The 19,612-nt window shown below is 51.3% G+C and overlaps 2 protein-coding genes across 2 annotated transcripts in view; one reads left to right on the forward strand and one right to left on the reverse strand.

Annotated features, from left to right (window-relative positions):
- The window catches only part of LOC148218221 (uncharacterized), an 84,969-nt gene extending 66,646 nt beyond the window's left edge, over positions 1-18,323 (forward strand). Inside the window, exon 4 of the mRNA XM_088157927.1 lies at positions 17,154-18,323. Coding sequence (XP_088014053.1) covers positions 17,154-17,945 — 792 coding nt within the window. The 3' untranslated portion in view covers positions 17,946-18,323. The remainder of the gene's footprint in view (positions 1-17,153) is intronic.
- Positions 1,290-4,898, reverse strand: LOC148218222 (uncharacterized). Its single transcript, XM_088157963.1, has one exon. It carries the CDS (start codon positions 4,723-4,725, stop codon positions 3,715-3,717), a length of 1,011 nt encoding a protein of 336 aa, XP_088014089.1. The 5' UTR covers positions 4,726-4,898; the 3' UTR covers positions 1,290-3,714.
- Positions 18,324-19,612: the final 1,289 nt, after the last annotated feature.

Below are 19,612 nucleotides of genomic sequence, written 5' to 3' on the forward strand. Positions count from 1 at the left end.
TGAGGAAAACTCCTTTTTATTCACCTCTAAGGGAACTCACGTATCACAACCAAACACTCTTAAACACTTCACTCACAACACTTACACAAAATGGCAAAACAAAAACTCGTTTTCTCCCCCCTTTAAATTGCTAATCACAGGTAAAACAAGCAGCCGCAATTAAAACTTTTCGGGGTTGAGCAGAAACTGAGACGTTGTCTAAAGCAGCAAAACTCGGATCACCCCACCGGTGCCCAATGCCGGGGTTATGCCAGACTATGCTGGGTGTAATTTTTAGACCATCCCGTGTTGCTCGCTTCTTTTAAACACAAAACAAACAACTTAATCACACACAACTGCCGCTCTCACTCAGTAATACACTGTCCACAATTCCACTGCTTACACACACACAGTCAAAATACACACACACAGTTTAGCTTGCGCAAATCACGCAATGCAAGCGCTCCGGATTCCTCCGTCTTTCGAGGTGTAAATATTCTTTCTACTACTCAGGCGTAAATTTCAACATTCTTTCAAAGCCTACAAATACAGAACTTTTGCCAACACGCTCCCAAAACCACACAGACCAAAACACACACAGTGTGCCGCTAACCCACAATTTAATCACACCAAGCTCACAAAACCAAAATCTGTCTGCACGCTCAAACACACACACACACACCCGGCGCGCACAGACTGTGATCACCGTATCCTGCGACTGCAAATGGAGTCACCCCACACCAACACCCGCGGCCAGTGCCCCAAGCTGGAAACCACCACGGCGCCGCCTTTAAACCACAAACACCATAGCCCTGCCATGAACGCTGTTATTGCCGCTGCCCCAGCTCTGCCCACGCTGCCGGGCGAGCTCCGCTCCCCGCGGCCGCCAGCGGCCCCGCTTCGGGACAAGAGTTCCTGGGGCTGTTACTGATCTCACCCGGAACACAAACCACTAACAAATTCCACGGAAACTTACAAACAAATCCACTTTAGGCTTTTTCACTGCGCGCTCGACGTCTCGCAGCGTCTTACCAGTTTGCTTTTCTTAAAGGTGGTTATCTTTAATTTTTAAACATACCTTTTTTTGTCCATATCTCCGGCAGTTCTGGTTCTTTCCCCCGGGGTGCCAGCGAGGAAAAGGAGCCCTCTTCCTAGGAAGATCCCAGGTGGGTGGCCAAGAGGGGTCCCGAACCTCGCTGGCCCTCGGCCAGAGAGAAGAGTCCTGCCACGGTCACCAAATGATTTACCAAAATATGAGTATTGGTCTATTCCCGATATCCAACTGTGACGGACAAAAGACCGTCTAACAATTTAAAGTTAGAAAGTGTACGTTTATTCAGTGCTGGGCAGCAGTGTGAGGTAACCCTCCAACACACACTGCAAAATTACAGGTGATCACAGAGTCGATTTATTGACAAAAGCTTCAAACAAATACATATTCATAATACCAGCCCCTCCCATCCCCCCACTTCCTGTGATAATTAGCTTGAGTGGCTATTAAACATGCGTGGTTGGCTTCTTGAATTAAGTCTGGGGTCGTTTCTGTGAGGAGGGGTCTTAAAAGGAGGAAGTAAGGTGAGTCTTCCTCGCCCTGAACTCTCAACCTTTTCTATCAATGGCAATACAAATGGCTTTTGGGGCAACTCAAATTTCCTTCTCTTTGTGACTTCGAATTAGTTCCTGGTTGCAATTGTGTTTCTTTGAATCTACCGACTAGTTTCATCTTTTCCCATTGCAAGCACAGCTGAGCAAACATAAAATGACAGGCAAACAATTATTTAAGTTTCACATAACTGTCTCAAACCCGATTTTCTTCTAATTAACTTCTAACTTTTAATTCTTTTCAGCAAGGCCAATCTATCTCTTTGCTTTTTATATTATTCTAGTAAATAACTTTTAAATAAAATCCTAACTTTTCTAAGATTACTGTTTCACTCTCCTCGGGCTCCTTTCCAATCCCTTTTTCCAGCTCTTTTCCTCAGCAGACCCAAACCTGTGGATTTTGGGGAGCAGGAGGGGTCGCTCTGCTCGGGGGTCTCAGAGGTGCCCCAGGGAGGCCCCGAGGCCCCAGCGCGGTTCCCTCCGGCCCCTTGGAGCATTTGGAATCTCCAACTCTCAGCCAGCGCTGCCCGTGGGATTCAATCCCCCCTGCAGGGCTTTCCCCCAGACCGGGTTTATTTCCAGAGGGGTTTGTGGTTTCCCTTCGAGCCGGGGCCTGACGGCACCGGAGCGGCCACGGGTGCCGGGGCAGGAAGGGCTGTGGGACGGCACCTGGCCACAAACCTCCGGGAGGGGGACAAGGGCTGGGGGGACACAGAGAATAAACACGAGATTATAGAAAAAGTAAATTATGTATTTTATCTAAAATTAAATTTAAAATAAGAATGAAAAAAATAAAGTAATGGCAAAGCTACTTCTCCTGGGACTTACGGTTTCTTGTCCATGTTCCGGGCTGGGTCTGAGCCACAAACCAGTGGGTGAGACAGACATTGCTGCTGAAAGGGCTTCATAGTGCCAAAACTAAAGTGTCGAGTATCAAGTAACATCCTGAGATTACGGGAGTCCCAGCGCCCACGCTGGATTCCCCTGTTAGGAGCTGAAAGCGGAGCTCCACTTGTGACTCTGCTTTGTAACGAGGAATGTAAAAATCCAACAGTTCCCAGTTCCCTCCCTCCGCTGCCCAGCCGTGCAGGGAGAAGGGATGGGGGTTACGGTCAGTTCGTGCCGCTGCTTCCCCCTCAGGGACAGGAATCCTTGCCCTGCTCCAGGGGGTGGGGTCCCTTCCATGGGGTCAGTCCGTGCCCTGTCCAGCGGGGGTCCCTCCCCAGCCGTGCGGTCACTCCTCGGCCCGGCCCTGAGGCGCGGGGCAGCCGCGCTCCGGCCCCGTCAGCGCCAGCGCCGGTTCGTGCCGGGCAGGAGCGGCAGAAGGAGCCGGGCAGCGGCGGGGGCTCAATGCTGTCAGGAGGAAGAAAAGGAAGAAGAGGAAGGGCCGGGACCGCCTGCGGTGTCCGATTCCCGGAGAGCAGCGGGGAGGCCTCGGGGGACGGCGGCGGGCGGGGCCCTGTTGGAGCCGCGGATTTGTGCCACCCTGGGTGTAAGGGTCGGTCCCAAGTTCCCCTCCATTTTGCCTCCCGACCGTCGCAAGGAGACCTCGAGGACCCCCACCCAGGCTGACTCCCAACAATGGTTTCCTGGCCTGGCCAAGGTGGATGCTCGTGAATGTGTGCTGGTGTATTGTGTTCACTGGACTGTGCTGTTGTGGCACCAACCAGAGGTTGTGTTGTACCAACTGAGGACTGCTTGTCCGTACCTGTCTCCTGCAGCACCACACAATGGTCCATAAATCTTCCCACCTCTTGGCCAGAGGCCACTCGCTTTGGAGAAGGACTATAAAAGAGCGACCCTCTGGAGAAGACCCCTGAGATCTCCCCACAGATGAAGACTTGTCTACCGGCTGGGCCGTGAGGACGCCCATCTCGTCTGTTAGTAGCTATTTTCCCATCCCCTTCTTTTCTTTCTCTCTCTCTATACTTTGTTTCCTATATCTCTCCCCTCTATCGTAACTGAATTGTTGGCATTTAATGAAATGCATTGCTGTTGTTGAATAAACTGATTTTCTGTTGTTGAATAAACTGATTTTGTCCCCTGCATTTTGCCTGTTTGCACCTTTGAGATCAAAAGAACCATCACGACCCCCACTCTGCATTCATAGCGGATCGTGACACAGGGCTTCCCTTAGTGGAGCCTCCGCTGGTGTCGGTTCAAGGTTGAGCTCTTTGAGAAGCTCTTCCCACACTCAGGACACTTGTAGGGCCTCTCACCAGTGTGGATGCGCCGGTGGACAGTGAGGGTGGAGTTGAGAGTGAATCCCTTCCCGCATTCGGGGCAGCGGAAGGGCCTCTCCTCTGTGTGAATCCGCTCATGTACGAGGAGACTGGAGCTGGTCTGAAACCTCTTCCCACACTCAGGACACTTGTAGGGCCTCTCCCCGGTGTGGATGCGCTGGTGTTTTGTTAAGTTGGACATCCACACAAAGCTCTTTCTACATTCCAAGCATGTGTAGGGCCTGTCCCCTGTATGGCTCAACTGGTGCTGCAACAGGTAGGAACTGTTGCTGAAACCCTTCCCACATTTCCCACACTCATAGGGCTTTTCCCCAGTGTGGATCCTCTGGTGCCAGATCAGGCCGGAGCTGTTGCTGAAGCTCTTCCCACAATCCCCACACTCGTAGGGCTTTTCCCCAGTGTGGATCATCTTGTGCCGGATCAGGTTGGAGCTGTTGCTGAAGCTCTTCCCACAATCCCCACACTCATAGGGCTTTTCCCCAGTGTGGATCAGCTGGTGCCGGATGAGCTCGAAGCTGTCTCTGAATCCCTTCCCACATTCCCCACACTCATAGGGCCGTTCCCCAGTGTGGATCACCTGGTGTCGGATCAGGTCTGATCTCCACCTGAAACCCTTCCCACATTTCAAGCACTTGTGGGGCTTCTCCCCTCCAGGAGGCTTCTCCACCAGCTCTGAGCTCTGTCTGGATCTCCGGCCGCCTTCCCGGCTCTGGGAGGGTCTTTCCTCCTCGCAGCTCTCTGGGATGGGTTTGCAGCCCCTCCTCCTTAAAGATCTCCGGGGCTTTTCTGCCTCCTCCATCTCCTCACGCCGTGGGAATGAAAAATCCTGGTCTGGGGAAAAAACAAGAGAGCTCCATAAACTGGGTGTTCCTCCTTGCCCAAGTTCATCTCTGGCAGTCATTGAGCATCTTGTGTCTGTAATAACCTCCCAAACACCAAGATTCAGTCAAAATCCCCTCCAAAATTGTGCTGATTTGAAAGCAAAACCAGTGAGAGACTCCAAGTCAGAAATAAAATTTTTTAGGAAAAAAGATTAGAGAAAAAAAATACATGAGATAGTACAAAAGAAAACAACTGACAGAATCAGAATACAACCTTACACCCCTCTAGTTAGGGTGGTGGTAGCAGCCCAGATGAAGTGGTCTTGTTGAAGTAGTGATTCCAAAGAAACGTCTGGTAGCTCTTGTCCTCTGGAAACCAGTGGGTTAGGGATGATTTGGTGTTCCAAATCTCAGTTTGAATCTAGGTACGAAACGTTTGGCTCCTCCCCCTGGGTGCAGAATCGCAAAATGGATGATGTAATTTTATCAGTTATGTATTGAACTCAATGGCCCATTAACAGAAGATATCTGATATCGTCCTGGAGGAAGGATGGATGGAGGAAAAGATAAAGAACACTGCCCCACCTATTTTCTAGCATATGGCCCTTTTACAGAGGATATCTCCCATGGAGATAAGGATCCCTAACCCAGCTGGCTTCAACAGATGGTGACAGAATACATACTTTTGGGCACATTTTACATTGGAACCGAGGAAAAAAATATGAAGATTCAGAACCCACAGAAAAACCTCAGCCCCAATATTTAGCCAAATAGAGCTCAGAAACACCAAGATTTACCCCTGTGCAAATCATGGATCCTTCTTCCCAATCATCCGCAGCACGTCGGGGGTGCAATGCTCCTGGGGCTGGGGGGGCCTGCAGATACAGGGAGGGGTGGAACCTTGTGGTGTTTCCTGTTTCTGCTACTCCGCATCCTCATCCTGTGTCCCTACTGCCCCTCACACTCCTCTTCCTCCTTCACATGCACAATCCCACCTGCTCCTCCCACATGCATCATTTGATCATCTTGTTCTTCAACCCTACTTCTCCTTCCCTTCTCCTCCGGCCCCCAGGCCCAGCACCCACTGCCGGCTCCCTCTTCCCCCCAAACCCACAGCATCCCAGCGCAGGGGCAGCGATGGAGCTGGGGCAGCTCGGGCTGGGGCAGCGCTGGGCTCTCGGCCGCTCCCGCCCGCACTCGCTCCCCACTGCAGCCGCTGCCGCCACCACAGCGCGGGGGGGCCCGGCCTTGGTGCTCCCCCCCTCCCACCTCCCCAAATTCCCCTGCCGGGGGGCGCTGGGGCCCGAGCCGGGCGCAGGTGGCTCCAGGTGGGCAACGCTGGGAGCTGCGGCTCTGCCTGGACACTGCTGCGTCATCACCGCCGCGCGCTCTCATTGGCTCAGCGCTGCCCGAGGGGCGGGGCTGCACCAAGCCGGGACACCCTGCTCCAGGGGGGATGGCCCCAAAACGGGGGACCCCCATGCAAGGAACAACAGCAAAGGGTCTCTGCAAACACATGCTGCGAATCCGCTTGGACACAGGGCCGGGGACGTGGACATAAGGAAGGGACAGCAGAAGCCATCAGGGTCAGAAAATGTTATTAATTGACCACACAGACTGCTGCTCAGCCAAGGTCCTGCTCAATTCATGAACTCCCAGAAGAACAAAGACTTAACAGAGCCATGAATATCACTAGCTATACAAAAGTGGGGTGCATATTAAGACCCAAGCACCCAGGGGCTCTCACATCCTTACACCATCTTGAACCAGGTTCCCTCCTCACACTGACACCATTCAGTCCTTGATGGCCAATTACACAGGGTGGCAAACTGTATTTTGCCTTTGAGTGGGAACAAGAGATAGAAGGGAAAATGGGAAAGACATGGACGGTCCTTCTGCAGGGATGCACGGAAGCACCAGCCTTATTCGGGCAAAACTTGCAAAAAATATCATAAGAATTTACCCCACCCCCAGGGATTGGGTTAATGCAGGATGTGGATGTCTTGCTGCAATCAGGAGGACAAGAAGGGGCAGAAGAAGTCTCTGTGAAATAACTTAATGTTCAGGCTAAAAAGCATCTTTGAGTATTTGAAAAAAAAAAGTACAAATGCTGGAGAAAAAGGTTAAATATTTGGGACATATTTTGACTGCAGCTTTCTGGTGTATTGACCCAGAGAGAGACCAGGGAAGCTCAGAAATAACCCAGGATTAAAAAGGAGTTGCAAGAAGTATGACAACTAATAGGAAATTGCAGGATCTGGATAGAGGATTCTCTGTTCTAGCCGAAACACTGAGTGACTTTTAAACACCAGATAGTCTCAATGCTGTGGTATGGATACAAGAAATGGAACAAAACTTAAGATAATTAAATAAACAAATGATTGATGCTGCAGCCATGGCTCTACCAGACTCAGAAAAAAAAATTTGAATTGTATGTGGATGTTAAACAGGGCCATGCCAAAGGAATTATTGTGCTAAAATGTTTAGCCCAGTGGCCAGAGTGGTCTCATTGTCTGCAGAATTGTGCAGCCACAGCTTTAATGGGACCTGAGGCCCAAAAACTGATGGCAGGTGGATCTCCTGTTGTTCAAGTCTGGCACCAAGTTAAAGCTTTGATAACCAAAGGAGCCTCTACATGGATGAGCAGTGCTCGGTGATTACAGAATGAAACTTGTTCAGTGGCACAGGAGGATTTAGAATTGAGGACAGGGGAAGGGTTTAACCCAGGCTCCTGTTTGAACAGCATGTACAGGGGGCTGGGAACTAACCCATGACTGCATTCAAGTGACAGAGCTCCAGAGCCAGGCTGGGAGAGATTTAAGAGACATTCCCTGGCCTGTGGGACAAAATGTGTTTATGGATGGCTCTTCAAGGGCAGAAGGAAAAAGAGTTCCAATACACGCTCTGATTAAGGAAAGGGAATTAGACCAAGCTCAGGTTACCGTCTGCATGGTCAGCTCAACCGGCAGAGCTGGGTGTGCTTGGAAGAGCCTGGCACTGAAATGCCCAGAGCAGGAAGGCTCAAATATCTTCTGGTGACAGCATGGCAGCTAACAGGGTGGCAAAAGCAATTCTGACTTCTTCTGTTGAGTCGACTGCTGCTGTACTAGAGACAGAAAACACAGCACTCTCTGATCCATGTGAAAAAGGCCTCTTTATTTTTCTGACTTCTTCTTAAACACCTTTCTTAATGTTCCCAGGTAAGCACCTGTGATTAGTTCCGAGTTTAGGCTGCTCAGCCCTCTGACCAATAGCCCTTGCAGCTTAGGACAGAATTGAAGACAGACAAGGATGTAACCCAATGAGTTCCAGACTATCTCTGCTCTCTGGGGGCCTGTCTATTAGGCCAGGCCACTTCTCTTAGCAGTGGCCAAATTCACTGCCCAGTGTAAGCCAGCTAACACTGTAACATTCTTCGGCGATCACTGGATCATTTATTAATGTATTTCTTAAACAACTTCAAGATAAAGGATTGTGGAAAAAACAGACTCTCAGATGGGGAACTCTTTTCACAGCAAAGATCCTTCAGGGGGTTATGGCTGCTTTAGGAATACAATGGGACCTCCACAATCCCTTGCACCCCCAGAGCTCAGGGCAGGTACAAAGAACAAACAGGGAAATAAAGAAACACCTCTGGAAGCTGGTGATAGAAACCAAGATGCAATGGATACAGCTTTTGCCATTGGCTTGGGCAAGAATAAGAGCCAGACCCAGGGCAGATATTCAATTATTTCCCTTGGAATTAATCTTTGGAATTCATTGCCCTGGTAATTCTCCGCCTAGTGCAGGGTGGTGATATTTCATGCAGTCTGTGGCCAGAATCCTGTCTCTGGTGAAATCTCTCCCACAGGAAGCTGGGCTGGCACAGAGCCTGCCTTGGCACTTTGCTGTTCACAGCATCCACCCAGGACATCGGGTCTGCCTAAGGAGTGTAAAGAAGCACCACTGGTGGCCAAGTGCCGTGGCCCATTCCAAGTGTCCCTGAGCACAGAAACAGCCGCCAGCACAGCTCAACACGGGGGGACCCCTCACCCTGGGCTCAGGGGCTCTCAAGCACCGGAGATTTGGAATTCCCGGCTGCAGGAGCAGCATGGGAGGGCACCACTGACCCTGCACTGAAGGCAACGCAGCAGCAGCCAGGGCTCCACATCGGGCCAAGCCCCTGGGCCTGCCCACAGATCCTCTGCTGAAATCCTCTGCCTGGGCACCCTCCTTTGGCATCTCCACACACTGGGGCCAATCCTTGCTGCCACTGCTGGAGCTTCGCTGCTTTCTGTGCCTGCACTGCCACAGCTGCTGGGGAAGACAACGGCACAATTCCACTCTGCCCCTCAGTTACACTCACACACTGGGCTGCCGGGGATTCCATTGCTGGAATATATACCAAGTTGAAAAATGTTTTCAGAATTATATATCTAGGCAGGCTTGATTTGCATTTGTCTTGGAGAAAGGAATTATTGTGTTTTTAAAGGGATGTTACACTCAATGAACATGAGTTTAACATCTCAACAGACTGGGAATAGCCCAAAAGATACCCACAAAGAGAACAAACATCAAGGAAACATCAAGGATACATCAGCAAATATCAAGGAACACCCACCACAGACACTGCCCCCGGCATACATGGAGGCACCTGGTCTGGAAAAGGCTGAGAAGGAAATCCAGGAATATGGACCTCATTAACATCAGAGGAAAAGTAATTCGGGGCCAATAGGATACCAAATATTAAGAACTATCCAACTTAGAAGCAATGAACACTAAACCAACGGATTCCAAAGGGTTTAAGACTGTATAAAGTTCAGGAAAAATCTAGTAAAACTCACGTGTCATGGAATGATTTTCTCTGCACACTCAGGCCATTATGTGTGGATGAAATTATTTCTGTTGCACATCCTGCCCAGAATCAAGTAATGCCTTGACTCTCTAACACTAAAGATATCAAGTAAAAAGCAGACTGTGGGGGGGCAACATGTGAGTCATGCAATTCCTGCTCTGTAAGAGAGCCTTTGGTTCTAGGCAGTCAGAAGAGCTTTAGAAACGCAGATTAAAACTGCTGGGGACAAGAACCCATTTATCATTTGTACTACAGCATTAGATTCCAAGATGTCCTCGAAATAATAATGAAGCAGACAGACCCAGCTCCTGACCTTCATGACAACCAAACCACGCCAAAGATGAAGGCCACATTTGTGGAAAATTAAATTATTCAAACAGCTATTTGCAAACAGAAAATAACGGAAAACTGGTGAAATAGATAACAAAGGAAAGAAGAAAGTAGCTCATATTCTGGTAGAAATGTATAAAGGATGAGAATTAGACAAATTTTTGGGGCCCCATGGGTTAAACGAATGCTGTTCCTCCTCTGATGTCCTGTAGCAACTCTCATCTTTTTACCATGCACGACACCTTGCTGAGTGCAGCTCATTCAGCAGGTGAGCAAGGGGATGGAGGTGGCAGCCAGGCCTCCTGATCCAGAAACGGCTACAAAAGGACAGGGAATGAGGTCACTGAGAATAATCCCAAACCAAAGAGGACCCAGGAAAAGAGACTAAGCCAACGGAAATTAAAGTTAGTAAAGATAATTACTGAGAAAATAAGAAGAGGATTTGAGTAGAGTAAGATGAATATGCCTGGAGATAGGGCCAGGAATTTGTATAAAATGAAGTAATGGGAGAAACCATCGTTTTCAGAAACTGTTACTAATTTCCAGAGACAGCTGCTCAGCCAAGATCCTGCTCAGTGCCTGACCTTCGAGAAGGAGAAACACTTAACAAAGCCATGAATATCGGATGTTATACAAAAGGAGAGGTACATATTAACAAGGACATGCAGTAGTCGGATCGGGAAGTCTGAGCCTTCAAAGTACCTCAGTCGGTAGCGAAAGGGAGAGGGGGAATGCAGCCGGGAAAATGAGGATAAAGAGGAGACTGCGTACTACAACAACTGGAGAGACCGCATGGCAAATGCCGCATGGCCTCTCTCTTTGTTCATGAACGAAGTCACTTTTACAGGACTCCTCTGTCTCCTGCGGGCACACAAACCTCTGGCCACGGGAATTTTCCCGCACAGCCCCGGGCACAGGGCAAACACCTCTGTCCCACCCACAGCAACCGGGACGAGCCAGCGCTGCTCCGGCACCGGCTCCTGCCGAGGCCCCAGCGGCAAGGAGACCGCGGGCAGCCGCTCCCGCAGCGCCCTCAGCCCAGCGCCAACACGGGCCGGCACCGGCACAACCAACCCGCCAGAGCCCCCTGCCGCCCCCTCGGCCCGCAGCGAGCCCCGAGCCCCCGCAGAAGCGAGCGCGGCTCCCACCTACGCTGGGGCCGCCTGCGAGCTCCGCCACGGCCTCACTGGACTCGGGCCGCCGCCGCTGCCGCCGCCGCGGCCGGGCCCGCACAAACTGCCCGACAATGGCGCCTTTACTGCACCCCGCCTAAAAGCCTTGTCCCCGCTCTCCCCAATCAGCGCGCGAGAACCAGGAGTGACATTTGCACAATCAGCCAATGGCAGCGAGGGGCGGGCTCTGCACACGGCCCAGCCTCGGCCCGCGCTCTCAGGGCCCCCGGGCTGTGGGAGGGCAAAGGCGGAGATGAGGAACAGCCCTGGAACGGCCCCGAGCTCGATCCGAGATTGGCCTGAGAACACAAACAAAGTTCTCCGCAGCTCCCGGCACGCGTTTCCCGGGCCAGCGCGTTAGGGCTCCGACGCAGCCCTAAGAGCCAGCGCCGAGGCTGGGCCGTGTGTAGAGCCCGCCCCTCGCTCCGATTCGCTGATTCTGCCGTCACTTCTCATTCTCGCGCGCTGATTGGGAAGAGCGGGGACAAGCCCGCCGCCGGGGCGCCCCTGGCGCGGCAAAGACACCATTGTGGGAACGTCTGTGTGGGCCGGCAACGGCGACAGCCAGCGGAGCCCGCGGAGGCGGCCCCGACGCGGGTAGGAGCCGCGCTCGGTTCTGCGGGGGCTCGGGGCTCGCTGCGGGCCGAGAGAGCGGCAGCGGATTCTGATGGGTTCATTGTCCCTGTGCCTGGCCCGTGGGCTGAGGGCGCCGCGGGAGCGGCTGCCCGCGATCTCCTTCCTGCTGGGGCCTCTGCAGGAGCCGGTGTTGGATCAGCGCTGGCTCGTCTCGGGTCCTGGAGGTACTGAGGTGGCTGCCCCGTCCTCGGGACGCTGCGCTGGGGGCCGCCTCCGAGCTCTGCTTCGGCAGCTACCGGGGCTCGCACAGACGCTCTGGTAATGGCTCCTTTGCCGCGCCAGGGCGCCTCGCCTGCCTCACTTGGGCCGGGCATGTCCTTGCTCTGCCCAATCAGGGCGAGAGAACGAGGAGTGACGGCAGAATCAGCCAATCGCAGCGAGGGACGGGCTCTGCACGCGCCTGGGACTTGCCTGCTTTTCCCCGAGCTCCGCCATTTTTCGGAAACCTCGCTAAGGAGCCGTCTCGGGGCTGGGCCCTGCACGGGCAGGAGGCCAAGGAACCGCTGCTGCCCTGAACCGCCGGGAGCTCGGGGTGTGCGGGAGCTGAGGGCGCTGGGAGTTGTGCCCAGCCCGTGTTCCCGCAAGCCTGAGGGCGCTGCGGGACCGGCTGCCCGCGGTCTCTTTTCCGCTGGGGCCTCGGCAGGAGCCGGTGCCGGAGCAGCGCTGGCTCGTCCCGGTTCTTGTGGGTGGCATAGAGGTGGCTGCCCTGTGTCTGGGGCTGTGCGGGAAAATTCCCGTGGCCAGAGGTTTCTGTGTCCAGAGGAGACAGAGGAGTCCTGTAAAACTGACTTTCTTCATGGACAAAGGGAGAGGCCATGCGGTCTCTATAAACGCACCCTCCTTTTTATCCTCATTTTCCCGGCTGCATTCCCCCTCTCCCTTTCGCCACCGACTGAGGTACTTTGAAGGCTCAGACTTCCCGATCCGACTAGTGCATGTCCTCGTTAATATGCACTCCTCTTTTTGTATGACATTCGATATTCCTGGCTCTGTTAAGTGTTCCTCTTTCTCGAAGGTCAGGATTATAGGATCTAGGCCGAGCCCGCTATCTCCGTAAATTAGTGACGTTTTCTGGAACTGATGGTTTGTCTTGTAACTTCCTTTTACACAAGATCTGGCCCTATCTCCAGGCACATTCATCTTACTCTGTTGAAACCCTCTTCTCATTTTCTCAGTAATTATCCTTACTAACTTTAATTACCATTGGCTTAGTCTCTTTTCCTTGGTCCTCTTTGGTTTGGGATTATTCTCAGTGTCCTCATTCCTTGTCCTTTTGTAGCCGTTTCTGGATCAGGAGGCCTGGCTGCCACCTCCATCCCCTTGCTCACCTGCTGAATGAGCTGCACTCAGCAAGGTGTCGTGCATGGTAAAAAGATGAGAGTTGCTACAGGACATCAGAGGAGGAACAGCATTCGTTTAACCCATGGTGTGCCAGGGAACCACAAGAACGTGTCCCATTCCCATCCTTTACCTGTTTGGACTAGTACATGAGCTCCTTTCTTATTTCCTTCGTTATCAGTATTACCAGTTTTCTGTTGTCATGTATTTGCCAACAGCAGTTTGAGCTATTTAATTTTCCACAAACTCCTCCTCTTTGTGTTAACAGATAATCTGATCCCATGCCATGGTGAAATGTCTCGTTCTTCCGTGGATTGTTCGGATGGAAGTTCAGGAACTGGAGCTGTCTGGGCTATTATTTTTCGGAGGACTTTTAATATATTCTTTAGTTAATAATAATAATATGAAAATGAATCATAATAGTAATAATGATAATAATGTGTAGTTTTTAAGCTACTTATGCCACTGAAATTATGGATGCATTTTCTGTCTCCTGATAGGATTGCGTTACGGTTCCCAAGGGCTGGTCCATGGTGTTGTAGGATTTTTGTGGTGTCTCTTCATCTTTTCCCCATTTTTAGGCGTGCCCTCCAGCCAGGGAAGAGTCGATTGACCACTTTTCTCTAATTAAATCATCAAATACTTGAATTCCCAATTAATTTCTCAAGGCAAGGAAAAACACTTCAGTGCTCTAATATACCCTATGTAACATAGACAGTGACAGCACATGTTGGAGCAGGGAGAGGGATGATTACCCCCACTTTTTTTCGTAAAGTTTACCCAACATTCTCCGTTTGCTGTTTCCCTTTGGAGCTTAACCAATTTCTGTTGCAGTCAGATATCCCCAATATGGACTCTGCCTTTAGTTGTGCAAATTCCGTCTGTGCAAGCAGGCAGAGCTGGGGGTGAGGGACAGAGGGAATCACCGAATTCCTCCCCCAGGCAGGAAGACGCTTGTATATTGTCCACACTTTGCTCCAACAGTGTTAATTTCCATTTCTATAGGTCCTCTCTTGGCTGTCTGGAATGAAGCTTCTGTTCAAGACCAGCCATTGGAAGACTCACATTTCATCCCCCCACCATCTCCTTTTATTTTCCTTTTGTTTTTCTTTTTAACAATATTCTATTAACTGTTTATGCATTAAAGCATCTCCATTAATAGTCTTCTAGTATTGCAAAGTGCAACCTAAAGGTGAACACCTAAAAACCCATACCAAAATTTTGCCATCATTAATAGACATGTACAAAGATACACAAAAAGTTTGCAGTGCAATCAATTTTTTTCTGCTTCTTCTCCTAGGAGTAAAAAGTGCTTGTCACATCCCTGACCCAAACCTAACTGATGATATAGAAGTAGGATTATTAAAAAAAATTAATATAGTGGTGAAATCTTGTCACTGAAAATGTGGCAAAAACAAAAGCAATCCAACAATATCTTTCATGTGAGAGTCAAGGCATTACTTGATTCTGGCCAGGGTGTGGAACAGAAATCATTTCATCTACACATAGCCCGAGTGTGCAGAGAAAATCATTCCATGACATGTGAGTTTTGCTAGATTTTTCCTAAACTTTATGCAGTCTGAACCCATTGAAATCCATTGGTTTAGTGTTTGTTGCTTCCAAGTTGTGACGTTCTCAGTATTTGGTTTCCTATTGGACTCGGATTTCTTCCCGTCTAATGTTAATTAGATCCACACTCCCGGAGTTCATTGTCAGCCTTTTCCAGACCAGGTGTCTCCATCTGTGCCGAGGGCAGTGTCTGGCGTGGGTGTTCCTTGATGTTTGCTGATGTTTCGTTTGTTCACTTTGTGGGTATCTTTTGGACTATTCCCAGGCGCTTGAAATGGTTAACTCATCTCTGTTGAACGGTGGAAATCTCTTTAAAAAACCCTTTCAAATTCCTTTCCCCGGTGCAAAGGAAAACCAAGCCAGAGTAGAGAAATTAGATTTTTTAAAAATTATATTTGGTATATATTCCAGCAATGGAATCCCAGTCAGCCCAGTGTGTGAGTGTAACTGAGGGGCAGAGTGGAATTGTGCCGTTGTCTTCCCCAGCAGCTGTGGCAGTGCAGGCACAGAAAGCAGCGAAGCTCCAGCAGTGGCAGCAAGGATTGGCCCCAGTGTGTGGAGATGCCAAAGGAGGGTGCCCAGGCAGAGGATTTCAGCAGAGGATCTGTGGGCAGGCCCAGGGGCTTGGCCCGATGTGGAGCCCTGGCTGCTGCTGCGTTGCCTTCAGTGCAGGGTCAGTGGTGCCCTCCCATGCTGCTCCTGCAGCCGGGAATTCCAAATCTCCGGTGCTTGAGAGCCCCTGAGCCCAGGGTGAGGGGTCCCCCCGTGTTGAGCTGTGCTGGCGGCTGTTTCTGTGCTCAGGGACACTTGGAATGGGCCACGGCACTTGGCCACCAGTGGTGCTTCTTTACACTCCTTAGGCAGGACCCGATGGCCTGGGTGGATGTTGTGAACAGCAAAGTGCCAAGGCAGGCTCTGTGCCAGCCCAGCTTCCTGTGGGAGAGATTTCACCAGAGACAGGATTCTGGCCACAGACTGCTTGAAATATCCATCCCTTATCTCCACCCCGCACTAGGTGGAGAATTAGCAGGGTAAGGAATTCCAAAGATTAATTCCAAGGGAAATAATTGAATATCTGCCCTGGGTCTGCCTCTTATTCTTGCCCAAGCCAATGGCAAAAGCTGTATCCATTGCATCTTGGTTTCTATCACCAGCTTCCAGAGGTGTTTCTTTATTTCCCTGTTTATTCTTTCTACCTGCCCTGAGCTCTGGGGGTGCCAGGGATTGTGGAGGTCCCATTGTATTCCTAAAGCAGCCATAACCCCCTGAAGGATCTTTGCTGTGAAAAGAGTTCCCCATCTGAGAGTCTGTTTTTTCCACAATTCTTTATCTTGGAGATATTTGTTTTAAAAATACCTTAATAAGTGATCCAGAGATTGCTGAAGAAGTCAGAATAGCTTTTTTCACCCTGTTAGCTGCCATGCTGTCACCAGAAGATATTTGAGCCTTCCTGCTCTGGGCATTTCAGTGCCAGGCTCTTCCAAGCACACCCAGCTCCGCCGGTTGAGCTGACCATGCAGGCGGTAACCTGTACTTGGTCTAATTCCCTTTCCTTAATCAGAGCGTGTATTGGAGCTCTTTTCCCTTCTCCTGCCCTTGAAGAGCCATCCATAAACACATTTTGTCCCTCAGGCCACGGAATGTCTCCTAAATCTCTCCCAGCCTGGCTCTGGAGCTCTGTCACTTGAATGCAGTCATGGTGGGGAGCGCCAAGGCCGGGCCCCCCCGTGCTGTGGTGGCGGCAGCAGCGGCTGCAGTGGGGAGCGAGTGCGGGCGGGAGCGGCCGAGAGCCCAGCGCTGCCCCAGCCCGAGCTGCCCCAGCTCCATCGCTGCCCCTGCGCTGGGATGCTGTGGGTTTGGGGGGAAGAGGGAGCCGGCAGTGGCTGCTGGACCTAGGGGTAGCAGGAGAAGGGAAGGAGAAGCAGGGATGGAGAACAAAATGTTCAAAGGATGCACGGGGAGGAGAAGGTGGGATTGAGAAGGAGGAATAGTAGGGACACAGGAGTAGGAAGAGCAGAAAGATGAAGGAGCACAAGGTTCCCCCCTCCCTATATCTGCAGCCTCTCCCCAGGCCTCAGGAGCATTGTCCCCATCACATGCAGCAGGTGACCGGAGAGGGGGATCCATGATTTTCACATGGGTTAATCTTGGTATTTCTGAGCTTTATTTGGTTAAATGTTGGTGCTTTGGTTTTTTGCAGGGGCTGAATCTCAGTATTTTGGAGAGGTTTTTGTCTAAATCTTGGTGTTCTGTGTCATGATGGGAGGATTTTTCGTCTTAATCTTGGTGGTTTGGAGGTTCTTACGCAAGATGTCCAATGTCTTCCTGAGTTGCACTTGGGCAGGGAAGAACCCCCAGCCCAACACACTCTTCTCTTCTTTTTTCCCCAAACCAGGATTTTTCATTCCCAAGACGTTGGCAGATGGAGGAGGAGGAAAAGCCCCAGAGATCCCTCTCGAGGAGCGGCTGCAAACCCAGCCCAGGGAGCTGCGAGGAGGAAAGACCCTCCCTGAGCTGGGAAGGCGGCCGGAGATCCAGGCAGAGCTCAGAGCTGGTGGAGAAGCCTCCTGGAGGGGAGAAGCCCCACAAGTGCTTGAAATGTGGGAAGGGTTTTAACTCCATCTCTCAGCTGATCCAGCACCAGAGAATCCACACTGGTGGAAAGCCCTATGAGTGTGGGGATTGTGGGAAGAGCTTCAGCAACAGCTCCGGCCTGAGCCGGCACCAGAGGATCCACACTGGGGAAAAGCCTTACGAGTGTGGGGAATGTGGGAAGGGATTCAGAGACAGCTCCAGCCTGATCCGGCACCAGGTGATCCACACTGGGGAAAAGCCCTACGAGTGTGGGGAATGTGGGAAGAGCTTCAGCGACAGCTCCAACCTGATGCAGCACCAGGTGGTCCACACAGGGGAGCGGCCTTACAGCTGCTTGGAATGTGGGAAGAGCTTTGGGTGGATGTCCGACCTGATAAACCACCAGCGCACCCACACTGGGGAGAAGCCCTACAAGTGTCCTGAGTGTGGGAAGAGGTTTCAGAGAAGCTCCACTCTCATCAGACATGAGCGGATTCACACAGAGGAGAGGCCCTTCCGCTGCCCCGACTGCGGGAAGAGATTCAACCGCAACTCCACCCTCACTCTCCACCGGCGCATCCACACTGGTGAGAGGCCCTACAAGTGTCCTGAGTGTGGGAAGAGGTTTCAGACCACCTTCAATCTCCTCGAACATGAGCGGATTCACACAGAACAGAGGCCCTTCTGCTGCCCTGACTGTGGGAAGGGCTTCACACGCAACTCTTACCTCATCAGACACCAGAGCATCCACACCAGGGATGCGAGTGCCCCAGGTCTGGGAGGAGCTTCGTGCTCTGCTCCAGCTCCATCCCCCATGGGAGGATCGGTGTTGGATGATCCCCAGTGACCCCCGTTGGGCAGAGCCCTGGTGATCTGTGGTCCTGGTGATCCGTGTTGGGAAGACACCTGGCTGGGGGGGTCTGCATCATCCTGTCTCCCTGTGGGCACCTGGATGAACTCAGGGGCAGGAACGTCAGGACACGACATTGGGAATTCTTTGGGGAGAGTGGATTTGTTGACTTTCAATCCTAGAAAATCTTCTTTGTTCAATCCTGTATTCCGATGGCATCTAGGAATACTGAATGGTCATGGAGGTCTTTTCTACTGTGGTGGTTTGTAAAGATTTCCTGAAATTTTTTATCTGCTGAGACCTGGCCAGTCTCCCTTGTATCTGACAAGTACCAATCAGTGTAGGATTTTTAATCCTGACACATTGTTACACCAATACGGAAGTTTATGCCTCTTTGTGAAACACATGTAAAGACAAAAAAAACCGGGAAAGTTCTCTTTCCCTTCCGGCCTCTCACAAAGTAACGCCGGCCCAGGCTCCCTCCACATGGCCAGGCGGGCTCTGACGCAGGGCTCTGGAAGCTGCCGGTCCTCGTTTTCAAGCAGAGACCCCGATAGGCAGGGAAGGGACAGGAAAGCCCCGTTGCTCAGATCCTACCCCCTCCTTCCCAGCGTGGCCGAGGCTCAGCAGAGCCCTGCCCTGCCGCTGGCCCGGAGCGGCTCCGAACGGCCGGGCCCGCTCTGCTGCCCACGCAGGCTGGGGGAAAAACAACTGAGCCCTGTTCTGGCAAGGCCCTACACACTCCTGCCTGCTGGGCAGGGTGGAGGAAGAACCCCCGGCCCGTGGCTGGAATTGAGTGCAGCGGGCGCTGGAGAACAGCCATGAAACCAGAAACTCATCACGGCTCCTCTGACTAAAGCCCTTTTTGAACATGGGTCTTATCATTGAAGTTACTGTGGCTATTATCCAGTTCATTTTGTGGGTTGATAAGATGAGGAATTCATGGATTTTTAACTTCCTCTGGAAAACAGCCACATGGATTCAGAGCTATTGCACTCTAAGTGTGTAGTTTTGGGGTTTACTTCAATAATGGTACTTACTGTGAAGAAGTTATAGCAGGGGAAATTTACTCCCAGCCTATCACACAGTTTTTTAAGTCCATTCCACCAGTTTTCAAGGAGTTCAGATCCACTCTAAATGCTCATGATATCATACAGTGGTTGGTGTTGCTGATATGCCTGTTCTATTTAGCAGTCAGAGAGAGGGGAGATTGACTTGGATAACAACCCTGATACCTACCCCAGGAAATCGAGATGCTGCCCCAGAGCCTGACCCTGCCCCACAGCCCACTTCAGAAAGGAACCACCCAGAGTAGGTAGGGGAAGGAGATGAGCCAGATGCTGAAGGAGTACCTTTCCCCAGCTGGTGAGAAACCCTCCCCCTGCCTTCAAGAGGGAGAGTCTGATGGTGCAGCAGTGGAACCCACAGACATTACATCTGTCCAGGTTCCAAATGTACCACAAGGGCAGTCACAGCCAGCAGCAGTCACCCCTGTGGAAACAAAGTCTAAGATGAAAACAAAGCACCTAGATAATAAGGATAAGAAAGGAGGGTCCTCACAACCAGCAGGGGAGACAGAGGTTGAGATCATCACCAAGTCCCTGTTGTATCAAGGTAATCTGTGAAAAGACATTGTATGATGCACCGTGAGGCTTTTACAACCT

This window comes from Sturnus vulgaris, unplaced genomic scaffold (genome assembly GCF_052056855.1).
Source record: "Sturnus vulgaris isolate bStuVul1 unplaced genomic scaffold, bStuVul1.hap1 Scaffold_194, whole genome shotgun sequence".
In the NCBI taxonomy this organism is placed as follows: Eukaryota; Metazoa; Chordata; class Aves; order Passeriformes; family Sturnidae; genus Sturnus; species Sturnus vulgaris.

Coding starts and splice junctions, on each gene's coding strand:
- LOC148218222 (XM_088157963.1), bottom strand. CDS start 4,725: ATGACTGCCAGAGATGAACTTGGGCAAGGAGGAACACCCAGTTTATGG.